Source organism: Leptinotarsa decemlineata, unplaced genomic scaffold (assembly GCF_025532065.1).
Source record: "Leptinotarsa decemlineata unplaced genomic scaffold, Ldec_3_MD MMD2_tig00001719_RagTag_RagTag, whole genome shotgun sequence".
In the NCBI taxonomy this organism is placed as follows: domain Eukaryota; kingdom Metazoa; phylum Arthropoda; class Insecta; order Coleoptera; family Chrysomelidae; genus Leptinotarsa; species Leptinotarsa decemlineata.
In genome coordinates, this window is record NW_027412569.1 from 3,778,468 (window position 1) to 3,791,470 (window position 13,003).

A 13,003-nucleotide genomic window follows, 5' to 3' on the forward strand; every position below is an offset into this window, starting at 1 on the left:
TTTTTTCCAGGCATCGATGAGAATCTTTTAGATTTCATTTATGATAGTGTTTTGAACAATCCTACCAATTTTGAGCTGGGTGCGAATTTTTCCACCTTCACTCCTATTTTTTGGTCTAATTTGACCGGATGATTATAGGAACTTTGTATGATATATCTGCCCAAAAGGATCAAAAATGATTCAACCACAAGAGTACGAAGCATTTTATTTCAAACGAAGAATTTGGTGCTGATAATGTAAATTTCGAAATATAATTCAAATTTCTAACAATTGAAAAGTACATGAAATATAAGTATATCAGGAACGATTTTGACTCAAATTGGTTAACAGCGTGTGGGCAGCATAAGCCATTCGAAACATCTGAAAAAAAATTCCTGATAAGTCAGTTATATGGGAATTAACAAATAATATGCCTCAAGTTTTGTATTTTCGATGTTCAAAACATGCATAATGTAATGAATAATCAGGAATTGTGAAAAAACTTATTGTTTGCGTAGTTTTCGAAAATTCGTTTTTCTCTTCGTCAGAGGTAGGTAACATGCAAAAGTAGAAAATATTACATAACTTCCAAGTTGGTGAAACATTGGAAATATTTCAAAAATTCAATATTCCATATTCCTTCCATTATCTCTGTTATATAACCCCTTCAATTCAAAGTTGTATACTAAAAGTTGTACAGATGAAAAAATAATTAATGAATAAAAATAATACAGCTTCAAAATCTGTTTAAAAAAAATCTGTTTTTTCCGTTAACCAGCTGTCGCACCCCTAAGAACGACAACCCTCGGAAGTCGAAACTTGTGCGAGATAAGGATTAACGAGGCCTTACCTTTTAACGTGTAATTTCTAACACGGTTAGGTTGCGTATGAGAGACAGTTATGTAGTGAACACATCGAAAGATAAAATGAATAGCAAGTAAATAAATAGAAATAGTAGTTTTTTGAGCTGTCATTTTGGTATGTATTAAAAAAAGTAGTGAACATGTATGTGATATTAGGAAAATAGTTACAGGCTTATTATTTCCAAACATGGGAAAAATACCTTCAAGTAGTAATATGTGTGTATGGTAGTAATATAAGGTGTATAATTTGAGGTAGTCTATGTATATCTTCCTATGTATATGTTCCTAACAATGGGAGCACCGATTCGAGCACTGCGACTATTACCACATTGCTTCGATAATGACTACCGCAGTCGTAGACGAAACGTCAGTCATTGAAACCTGCATACAACGGCCAATAACACGGCAAAAAGCTTTCACACAGTTGAACATTATATTTATTCACCTTGACTGCCAGTGGATAATTCGCATCCAGGACGCCATGGCAAGAAATCGTAACGGGACTGATAGAGTTTGAAAGGAACATCAGAAGTATCCGCCTGTTGGTGTTGTTGAATTGTTCCCAAGGACATCTGCAGGCGTTGAGAAAAACCTTCTCCGACTGAAATTGAAGAGTAATGAAATTAAGTCAAGAAACGAAGTCTAGGCTAGGATTCTTGAATTTATATACTCTCGAAGTAAATTTATCGAAAACACTTTCCCAACACCAGAACCAAAATTACGTTCCCTCGACGCGCATTTCGCTAACCCATTTAGCGTCCTCGAGGGCCTTGGCTTGGGATGTGGTGGTTGAGCAAAACGGCCATCGGATGCATGCTTTCATGTAGCTCCGCTGGATACGGGAATGAGAGAATCACTTGTGGTTCTGTTATTACCTAACTGAATGCAACCCCAAAGATAGCTTAATCCTAAGATGTGTGCATCCGTGCCGAGAGGATGAATGACACTGAGCCTATCAGCTGTCTGTACGGAACCTTCGAGATACCGGGCGCCCTCTCGTCGTAGCATCGCCTTGTTACGGTAATGCGGGGCTCTGCCGTGATTGACCTTCTTTCTCTAGCTACTCGTGGGACTTTTATGGACAGAGTGAACTCAAAAATTATATGAGACGCGGAGTCTACAGAGGAGAGGGATGTCGAGCTTACGACTCCAACTGACCTCCCTGTTAATTTAGATCTGGAGCAAGAGCTTCTCAACTCTTCAATTCCTGATCACATAATTGAACCTAAAAAAAAAGGTTTGATGGTGCGGCCAGGAAACGACCGAGTGGTCTCCTCAAGAGCGGGGAACTTTATGAAACCACCTTGCACCAAATTCTTGAGCGGCGTACGCAGAATCTGTCTCAGGTGGAGGAACAAACCCCCTATGAGCAGGTTAGCAAACGTTCGCGCTCAAGTGATGATTCACCAAAACCAGAGGCGAAAAAGATCTGCATGGTTGAATCGTCAGGTGTAGGTGATGTGCAAAAACCCTCATATCGGAAGGTTGTCGCGGGTATCAAAGTGGGAATCTTGCACCTTGACTATCCGAATATCTCATTAACGATGAAACAGCAGAGCATATACTTTGTGCCTGCCCCGCTGGGGACCGAATCAGGTACGGCAGAGCCGTACTTTTACCATCTGACCTGAAAGACCACTTATTTGGTCTAGTGTGAATAGGTGTAAGCCACAATAAACCCTTGCAGACTGGGGTGGAGGGTCAAATAGATCCACTCGCTTTAGGCCTAACATCACCAAACCTAGTGTTCTCAGGAGATCATTATGACGAAATTTTACTACTATGTCAGTGTTTTTATTTCCTAGTGGTCTAACTACTACCTGTTAGTGTTATCTGACTACACCAGTTCGTATTACATAACTACTATCTGTTATTGATCCTAGACTGAACTACCTGTTTTTACTACCTCTAATTTGTTATGTATTTCCATTTTGTTAGTGAATATCTTTAATATCCACCTGTAATCCGGTCAATCTAGACATTGGAAGGTACATAAATTTACAACAAGCTGCAAACGCTTGTAATTGTTCAAAACATAGTTGAAAATGAGATTTTAAAAATCCAAATGATTGCGATGCCTAAAAAAAAGGTATTCGAGGTCAAAGGTCAAAAATCTCGAAAAAAATTTGTTTTTTGCGATTTTCAGGAAAACGGTAAGTTTTATCATAAAATGACCTGTGATATAATTGTAGATCATAAAAAAACTTTTTTTTCTTAGAGCCACCGTTTCTGAGATACGATGAGTCAAAAAGTTGTAATCGGCATTATATGCACACGTTTCCACGCCACCTATGAGGTAGTGTACTTAGCGCGTTTTTTTAACGTGGTTTCCCCAGTAGGCCTATTCCACGTTTGTTGTGATTCTGTCAAATTGAAAACTTGCATAATAAAATATATTAGGAAGGGTTGGAAATTATAAAAGCGATTGAAATTAAAAAAATGTAAAAATTTATTCATCTGAGTCATAACCTTCAAATACTTCTTCTTGGTATTCTTCTTCTTGGTGTTCATCCTGGGTGCACGTAAACTGCGTCAAGAGTGATGTATCGCATGTTTCCTCATTGGTATCAAATGAATCTTCTACTATTGGTGATTCAGCATTAGAACATGACTGGCCTTGACAATGTGTACATGCCAGAGAACACAACAGTCCAACCTTTTACAACCACATTTAGCGCTGCATCCCTTTTTCAGTTGAAAAAAATTGTGTTCAGCAGTTTTTCCGGCGCAGGTGGGAGTAAAATCTGAATAGGTTCTAATGCATTGTCGACCAACTTCCAACCTCAGTCTTTTGGATCTAGCTGATAACCAAGCCACACGTGAACTTGGTAGTATACCCGGAAAAGATATTGATGAGCAGCAAGTGAGGTTGGAGGAAGACAAGCTAATTGCACCTGTTTCTTATTTTTAGTGTTTTCTACGAAACATGCATATCGATACTTATCTAAGCAGGTGGATTTTTTCGGAGCTTTGTACATAGAAAGAAGAAACTGAATCCCGTTGGTGATAATTTCTTGTTGAGTCGAATTACTTTTTTTAAAAACTTCAGCACATTGAACTAAATCTTGTTTTTCAAACATTGTAAAGACTGTTGCTTTACCCCTCCTGTAAAATGCAGACGTCGTATCACAGCCAGCTATTGCGTGTAAATATAGTACAACATGATTTTGACTCTTTGCAAAAGTAGATAAATTTTTTGACGAATATATTTCGGTTTGACTTTGAGCTTTTCCTGGCTTTAGAAAGAAAATAGTTTTTTCAGGTGGAGTTTGAGCAGTAAAAAGTACGAGTAAGTCTACATTTTCACCAACAACAATGGTTGTATTTGTCAAATTAAATTGCTCTATAGCTGTTTCAATAATCAGTACGTCGGCATCGTTACTACCCTGTTCAACCAATATATTTTCGCCAATAAACTTATCCTTCAACATTGAAATGAACCGAGATTTGTTGTGAGTATTCTGTTACTGGTAGGAACTGTTGACTGATAGGAACTGTCATAAGTTCATCAAATCGATTACCTATCGAAAGATGAAGATATTGCTAAAGTTCGACGACGTTGTTCTGCAGCTTTAATATTTCTCGTGCAATCATCATAGCCATCGAATACGACCGTAATTCTGGCACCAAAATGTCTGCGTACCTACTGAACGTATTTATCTAAAATAATGCTATATGTTTCTTCACTATCCCACACAACACGATGTAGTAAGTTTCCACCGTCAATGATGTATGTCGTATCAGTATTGTTAATTTCAATATTGACCTGTTGGAAACAATCGTAAAAGGCAGACATTTGTGTTTTACGCATCCCGAAGTCATCAAACAACGATGAAGGGTAGGGATATTTATACTTATGTTTAGCAATAGAAAAATATTTTTACTTAAATTACAACTTCAGAGATGTATATACCTGGCATACTTATGCATATAATGACGATTACAACTTCTACAACTTTTTGACTCGTCGTATCTCAGAAACGGTGGCTCTAAGAAAAAAGTATTGATACATTTTTTGTAGAGAATTTTATGATCTAAAATTTTTAGCTGAGGTTATTTTATGATAAAAGTTACCGTTTTCCTGACAATCGCGAAAAACCAATTTTTTTCAAGATTTTTGACCTTTGACCTCGAATAATTTTTTTTCCAGGCATCGCAATCATTCGGAATTTCAAAATCTTACTATGTTTTGAACAATTACACGCATTTGCAGCTTATTGTAAATTTATGTACCTTCACTCTTATTTTTTAGTCTAATTTGACCGGACTACTATTTTTCATTTACATTTATCGCGTATAAGATAAAATAAAGGTCTGCTCGAAATAGGACCTTTGTCGCTATTCATAGAACTCATTCCGCATTTTTCGATTTCCAAGCTCTCGAAGGCATCCAGAAACCTCTTATCTTGAACCGGTCTCAACAATTTCAAACATTTCTCACTTATTCTATGGTCGTTTTCATGCAAAAAATATTTCTTGTAGCGTGCTGTTCTGGTGTTGGGAAAGTGTTTTCATTAGATTCATTTTACGCCAGAGGTTACAGTATGAACTATCAAGTCACAAAGTGAAATAATTTCTGCCCCAGCAAAAAGCCGATTTGAAATCGGCCTGAATATTTGTGTGGAGCTGCCCAATACTTTCCAAGATAAATAGTCAAATGATCACAAATAGACCAGGGCTGACGCCTTCAAAAATGGTAAAAATAAAAAAAATAGTAGGATGGAACTCATTAGAAAAGAAGGAGATTATGAAAAAATAAATTACGGGCGATCTAAGTTCGGGAAGTGGGAACGGGTGAGTTTTCATCCGGCAAAACTATGGAAAAAAGTTGAATAGCAAAGTTGTAGGTAATAAAAAAATCTACAACTTTTGTATCTACAATTTTTCCACATTACCCCAAAATTTATGTGACAACCAAGTTTTTGGTTTTTCATTTTTATCTTAAAAAAAAATTCTTCACGAAATTTGGTGGAAAGTCACCATTTTATGTCTCAAATACACTGTAATTTATTTGATTTGAATTATTTATTTTTTCACCTTATTTTGACTCAATATCAAAATAGCACCCTAATTTTCAATCGAAAATTCTCGCGTCAAAATATCTGCTTTTTTCAGAAACTCGGTATGCTTTTTGTTCGTTGAAATCTCTACTTTCTGATAATATAAAAAAATATATATTGCTGTAGTAAATGTTCTCAGAAAATGCAAAAAATCGAAAAAAAAATCGAATTCGAGTGAGCATCGGCAAAGTGACAAAGGGCAGAAAAATTGTAAAACAACATATTGAAGATGATACCATATCGGCGGCTTATCAAGCTGATCCTAGAATCAGTTTGAGAAACTTATCGCCGTATGGAGTATTATTTATGGATGCAGGGAAATCATCTCAATAACAGGAATTTTTCAAACTATAACTTATACAATGATGAGGCTACCTTTACCACGAATATATGTATCTTCCTTGAACATGAGATTTTGTGCTGAAAAAAATCCAAATCGGATGGTGAATTGAAGAGACCAAATATCTAAGAAAATTAATGTGTAGTGTGGTATTCTGAACGAAAATATTATCGGGCCATTTTTTTCCTACCTATGAAATGGATAGGACCCAAAACCTCTCTCGTAGTATGGCCACCACAATCTCCAGATCTAACTCCACTGGATTTTTATTGATGGAGAACGTTGAAAAAAAAAGTTTATAAGCATAGGCCAACAAATAGGAAATATCTCCGTGCAAGAATTATACGAGCGTGTGGAGAAATCACACCTAGAGAACTGACAAGAGTTGGAGGAAATAATAGAAGGCGCATGGAAAAATGTGTTCGCTTGGAGGAAAGTTTGAAAGAAGGTACAAAAATATTGAATTGTCAACAATTAAATCAATTGAAATTGATTATTTTGTTATTTCAATTGAAAACGTGATTTTGAAAGTAATACTTCGAAAGAGTTTTGAACTACATAAAACTTTTAGTCACAAAAAACACTTGCTTTTTTGAAAATAATGTGAAGATGAGAATCTGAATCAACATTAACCATCCTAAAACCTCACTGATATCATGCTTCCATTCGACATAAAAAAATCAATATTTGCGAGAAAGAATAACTTTCCTGACACCAAAATAAAAAATAAATTATTTATGTGAAAATAAAAGTCAAATTTCTTTCGAACAATTGATTTTTCATTTAAAAATTCTGATTTTCTAGGAAAGGTTCGTGTTTTGATGTCAAAACCAAAAAAAATCTACTTCAATAATTACGGAAGATACGGGGGTGTTTCCATGAAAAGTGAGACACACTATATATATAATTTTTATACAAAAAAAATTCAGTTGAAACTTACCTCATTCTTCACTCTTTGGCAATATTCACAAAAGGCCCAGAGTATGAAACAACCCGTCACTATTAAGATGTACATTCTGAAGTTACTTCTGGGACTCATATCCTACAAAAAATGATTTTACATAAAGAATTTTGGTTGCATATTCAGTAGTGTATCTGACAGAACGTCTCAATGCTAATTTTTTTTTGTTTTTCTTGTTTACCTCCAGCTTTACTAACAAAGTTTATCTTTGAATCGTACTATTATCAAAATTGATGATGAAAATATACGAGACTTTCTTAGATTCATGGAAACTACCTCGATAGACCAGATCTTCACATGATCATTATATCCAATCGAATTATTCCTATTGTTATTCCCTACCTGTTTGACACCTAATCTTTATCTATTTTCTAACTGTAATTACGTCAGAGTGCGAATATTGAAAAACCTCAGATGTTAAGATTTCACTGTCGCCAAAGAAATATTGATGATTTTTGAAGTCAAAATTGGTGAAATTACAATGCAGAATACACATGCAGAGGTTAGGTTTTTGGGAGTATCTCTGGATGAACATCTCTCTTGGAAATTCCATTGCCAGCAATTATCTTACAAAGTGAATTCTTTGAAATATCTCTTCATTAATTTACGATTTGTTCTAGAAGTGAAACAGATGTTAAATGTTTATCATGCCCAAGTCGAATCGACCCTCAGATATGGAACCATGTGGGAAAGCTATTTTTATTGCACAAAAACGAATTTTGAGATGTATCGCGAGAGTTTCTAACAGAGAATCATGTAGAGCTATTTTCAAAACATTTCGTGTTTTGACGCTTCCATGTCTCTTCATTTTTGAAACGTGTGTCCATGTTTTTAAAAATAAGAACACTTTTATTCGCAATTCAGATATTCATGGTTATGAAACAATAAAAATGCAATGCAAAATGCAATGTGAATTTTGCAAAAAGAAAAATGAATGTATATGCTCCTGATTATTTTGGCCTCAAAATATTCAACAATATCCCAAAATAATTGAAGTTTATAAATAAATTGTCTTCATTTAAATATGAGTTGAAGAACTTTTTAATGGAAAAATGTTTTTATAGTATATGTGATTTTATAAAAATTCATATGTGATTAACAATGTGTGATGTGAATTTCAATGTAGGTGTAGTTTAACCTTTTTATTTTTATTTTTGGATGTAAATTTTTATTTTATTTCAATGTACTAATTTACCTGACAATTGACAACTCCATTACATGCAAGCCATGTCGAAAAAATGGAAATAAATATTGATTGATTGTCTGAGAGGAATAGGGCCTTTATCGCCGTTCTCAAATCACATTTCACATTTTTGATTGTTTAAACTGTCGAAGGCTTCTAAAACTTGTTATGAGCCTAACTCGACAATTTCAAGCATTCCTCACTTATTCCGTAGGTAGCTGTTCTCTATGGCAAAATTGGACCTGTGTGACACTATCCTCCATTATGCATATAAAAACATCAACATAGCCATAGAAAGCAGTTAATACCGTCTCCTAATGATGCTAACTTGGTTAGCGAAACATGCTTTGAGGACATCATTTTTGTTTTGGTGTTTTCAAAGGTCTCTTTTCTCGCCAGACGTTCCAAATTCTTCTCTACTCTATCACGCAGGTAGTCATTGACAAGTCTTTGAATACTTGTAACAATTTTAGAAAGTATTCGTAGTTGATTCATATAACTAAGTAGTAAATTAGAATCTTACCGTCATTATGAAATAAGCAGAAAAGACGAATATAGTCAAGCCGTAGGCCGTGAATGATAGAACTAAAGCGGTAGCTCTGCCCATCACCATCGTTTTCAATCTACGAAAAAACAAAAAGAAATTGAAGAAAAATAACTCAATGAGGGTTTTATAATTTAGGAGTATATTTATCTCTATGGCTTCGGGCTCTTTCACCGATTTGGGAGTTAACCGTAACTATGAGCTACGAGATTTTGAATATATTCATTATTAGTTTTCCAACCTTTACTTCAAAATTCTGAATTGAATTTGAATATTCCACAAACTTACTTTTTGATCTGTGTATGCATTTTGATGCAGCATATAAGTAAAACAGCCACTCTATCCTGATATCTGATATCATTCATATGATATATTGATCCAGTGTGTAACCTACATACAAATGCATTCAAAAGTTGATACTGAAATTCCAAATGCCCAATAGAATACAAGCTGTAACAGACCAGTGATGAGAGAAATAGTCCTAAAATGGCTGCGTTCATTGTAAAAAAAATCAAAAGTATGATATTCATTTGGTCTTCCAGATATTTATTCCATACAAACGATAAAAATTGCCAATGTTTTTCATCTCCGACAACTGGAGCCAATAGTAGTGTTGATGAAATAGTTAAGCAAAAAATTACGCAACACACAACCTTCAAATGTTTTCCTTCCGATAAAAGATTTCTATAGATTTCATCGCCGGCCAATTTCCATGACCAAGTGTTCATTTTAATCATTTCAGGAATAGTCCGGATCGCTGAAAACACTGCTAAGGCCACAAGATACATCAATGAACCCTGAAATTTCATAATTCGTTACCAAGACTCATATAGCACATCATATTGGCTGAATCCCGATTTCATTTCGGATCAATATACGAGGTATGTTCAAAAATGAGATGAATTTTTATTTTTCTCAAAAAATAATTATTTATAAATCAATTTGTATTGTGTCCCCTTCAAAGTAGTCTCCACCAGATATACATACGAACTTGGCGAAGTAGTTTTGTTCTTGGCTCTCCTGAGTTCTTCTATTGGGACGATTGGAATCTCAATTTCATGACCATATTCATACGCTTCGTCATAAGTTATGACCCTCTCAAGCAAATCTGGTTCACCGTTGATGTCTTTCAACAATTCCTGAGCGCTGCTCATGTGACGAGTTTTTGTGACATGTGACATGTGACAATTTTCGAAAAAATTGCATGGCATGAGCCAATCGATATGCCGACATCCTCAGCAACTTTTCTTTTGATGATTAGAGCAGTGGTTCCCAAACTATGGGTCGCGACACACTGGTGGATCAGTTCTTGGCCGACAGTAACTTGTTGGAATCGATTTGTTATTGTATTCCTGTAAGTGGGAATGTTTTTCATAGATGCAACTGCAGTAGCATATGACGAACTCAACTGGGTTCTGCGAAAACTCAGGGAAGGTTCTCCTAATTCACAGTATAGGCTTTCCACTGGCGTGGTCCTATACGCTCCTGCGATTATGCGCAGAGCAGAATGATGTACTGAATCCAGTTGAGATAATGTTCTTCGTTTAGCAGAAGCATATGCAATACAACCATAATCTAATTTAGAACGTATTAAAGATCGGTACAGCAGCAGTTGAACCTTCTACAACCCATTGTCATACATTTTTTCAATAGCAGAAAATCGCTTAACGCGCTAACTTTCATGCCTCTCGCCAACAAACTAAATATGCTAAACAGCTGAAACTGTAAACATACGTTCGATACGATTGTACCAAGGTAAAAAAATCGCTAATCGAATATACGCAGCCCGCGTAATATGAACATTCACCTTATTTTTTGAACAGACCTCGTAGATGAATCGGGAATGGGAAATAATTCATCTAAAGTGCTTGGAATTCGAAAATCAATAATTCAACATGGATTTTGTTCGAATAATGTTTCAACAAATTCCAACTGCATATCCCTATCGGTTTGATAGTTTACAATTTTCACCCAATTTTATCATAAAATCGAACCAAGATTGGCACGATATACAGTGTGTAAACGCCAAATGGGATGAATTCAATATTTCGGTTACTGTACATATTTGAAAACAATTCCGAAACACGTTAAATGTAAATTATAATTTAACATTCTTCAACGTAAAAATACCACCCCTAATTTCAATCCCCTTCGAATGACAGGCACAACCCCAAATTTTTTAAATGGGAAGTATAGGTTTGTGATATACCGTTTAAAAGGTATCTTCATTCTTTATTCAAAAATGTTATCGCTTTCAACTTTATTGCAACAGTTGAGATGAAATAAATTGAAATCAGGTGGTTACTGAAATTCGATAAAATAAACTCAAAACTTACTGCAAAACGTAATGAAATGTAGAATACGAAAAATAACTATATATGTTAACGAAGTAAATATTGAAAATGTTCACCGCGAACATCTTAGCAACAAATCTCAAATAAAACTGTCTTCTAATATTACTTAACGTATTAGGTGTGACCGATCTAATCGCAAGCGTTATTTTTTGTTTTAAGTCATTCAAATCTGAAGGTTTGTTATTGTACACATTGCTCATTACAGATAAAAAATCTAATAATGAAAGATCCGGTGATCGCACTGGCCATTCAATCGATTCTCGCCTCCCTATCCACCGATTGGAAAATGTTGTATCGAGGTATTGCCATACATTAACTTGATAATGTGGTGGTGCTTCATCCTACTGAAACCGTATCGTATTCACTGGAACTTGAGAGTTTCCTGAAAAAGGGTATAAACTTGCTAAACTTAGAATAACATCCTTTTGAAGTAGTGCCAAATAAATATCGCCATTCAAGTTGCCCTCAATGAAAAAGGAACCAATGATATGGTTTCCTACAATCCTTGCCCAACCATTAACTTAACTCAACTTCTTTACGTGTGTTCTTCTCTCATACAGTGAGGATTTTCTGTTGACCAGTAACGGCAATTTTGCCGATTAGCATAACCGTTAAGAGACAAAACAACTCATCAGAAAACATAACGTCTTCTAATTGGACGATATTGTTATCCAGCATGTCCAGCATTTGCTCACAAAAATTAGTTCTTCTATCAAAAACGTCTTCCAGGAGCTCCTGAGTAGGTATCATTTTATAGGGATGCATTTTATTTTCTTCTAATATGTTTACTATCGATGTATGGCTAACATTGCAACCATCACATCTAATTTGAGTTCATCACTCATTGCATTGGCAGCTACTTTTTTTATCTGCCCAACGTGACTAAGCTCATGAAACTGCTTCTATATCTTGCTTATTGTTCCTTGAAATATTGGCGGTAAATTAGGAAATTTCTCATGAAATAGACGAACTACTTTCTGTTGTGTTCGGGTTTTATCTCTGTAACCAATCATTTGTAAAACTGTTATTTTATGCATTTCCTTTAGTCTATCCATTTATCAGACTTGAAGTTAACGAACTTCAAACTTAAAATACTGACAACTAATGTTGTAACATACAATACAAGTTGACAAGGCGTTTTAAACTAACGTTGCCATGGAAATTATTTACAGTTTTTTAAAGGACACCATCTAAAAAGAACATTGCTATGGTTTTTGCTCACTTTCTTGTTATCAGTACCTCAATATGAAGTAAACGATATATCACAAGCCTATATTTCCCATGGGGGGGTTGTACCTGTCATTCAACGGGGGTTGAAGATAGGAGTAGCATTTTTCTGTTGAATAATATCAAATTATAATTTAAATTTGACGTGTTTTGGGATTGTAACGTAACCGAAATAATGAATTTATTCCGTTTGGCTTTTAAAGACTGCATGTGTGCTACTCACAATATCAAAGATGAAAGGGTTGCAAGGCAGGGAAAAAACTTCCATGACATGAAGTTTCATACATCAACAGATTGAATAATAAATTTATTTTTGCCTAGGTACCTACGATTAATGGTGGGTTAATATTGATTACAACACATGAACTATAGGCCTGTTGCTATTCAATCTTAGGTACTGTGAATATGGAGAGCTTCTTATTTCACACATGAAAAACAATTCATACAGATCATGTAACAAAAAAATAACTACTGAAAAAGTTATCAGTCATC

General features: G+C 35.1%; 1 protein-coding gene across 1 annotated transcript; it reads right to left on the reverse strand.

Moving 5' to 3' along the window:
- Nucleotides 1–230: 230 nt before the first annotated feature.
- On the reverse strand, nucleotides 231–9,895 carry LOC111518083 (uncharacterized). The gene is made up of 4 exons (XM_074176328.1): nucleotides 8,910–9,895; nucleotides 7,183–7,284; nucleotides 1,288–1,443; nucleotides 231–360 (listed from the first exon to the last, which is right to left on the reverse strand). The coding sequence occupies exons 1-4, from the start codon at nucleotides 8,997–8,999 to the stop codon at nucleotides 298–300; spliced, it is 411 nt and encodes a 136-aa protein (XP_074032429.1). The 5' UTR covers nucleotides 9,000–9,895; the 3' UTR covers nucleotides 231–297.
- Between the last annotated feature and the right edge of the window lie 3,108 nt (nucleotides 9,896–13,003).

What these genes read in the sequence shown, in the direction of transcription:
- LOC111518083 (XM_074176328.1), bottom strand. Translation starts at nt 8,999, where the DNA reads ATGGTGATGGGCAGAGCTACCGCTTTAGTTCTATCATTCACGGCCTAC. An exon ending in CTGCTTATTTCATAATGACG is followed by an intron (nt 7,285 to 8,909) that starts GTAAGATTCTAA and finishes CATTTTTTGTAG; the next exon opens with GATATGAGTCCCAGAAGTAA. An exon ending in ATTATCCACTGGCAGTCAAG is followed by an intron (nt 361 to 1,287) that starts GTGAATAAATAT and finishes ATTTTTTTTCAG; the next exon opens with ATGTTTCGAATGGCTTATGC.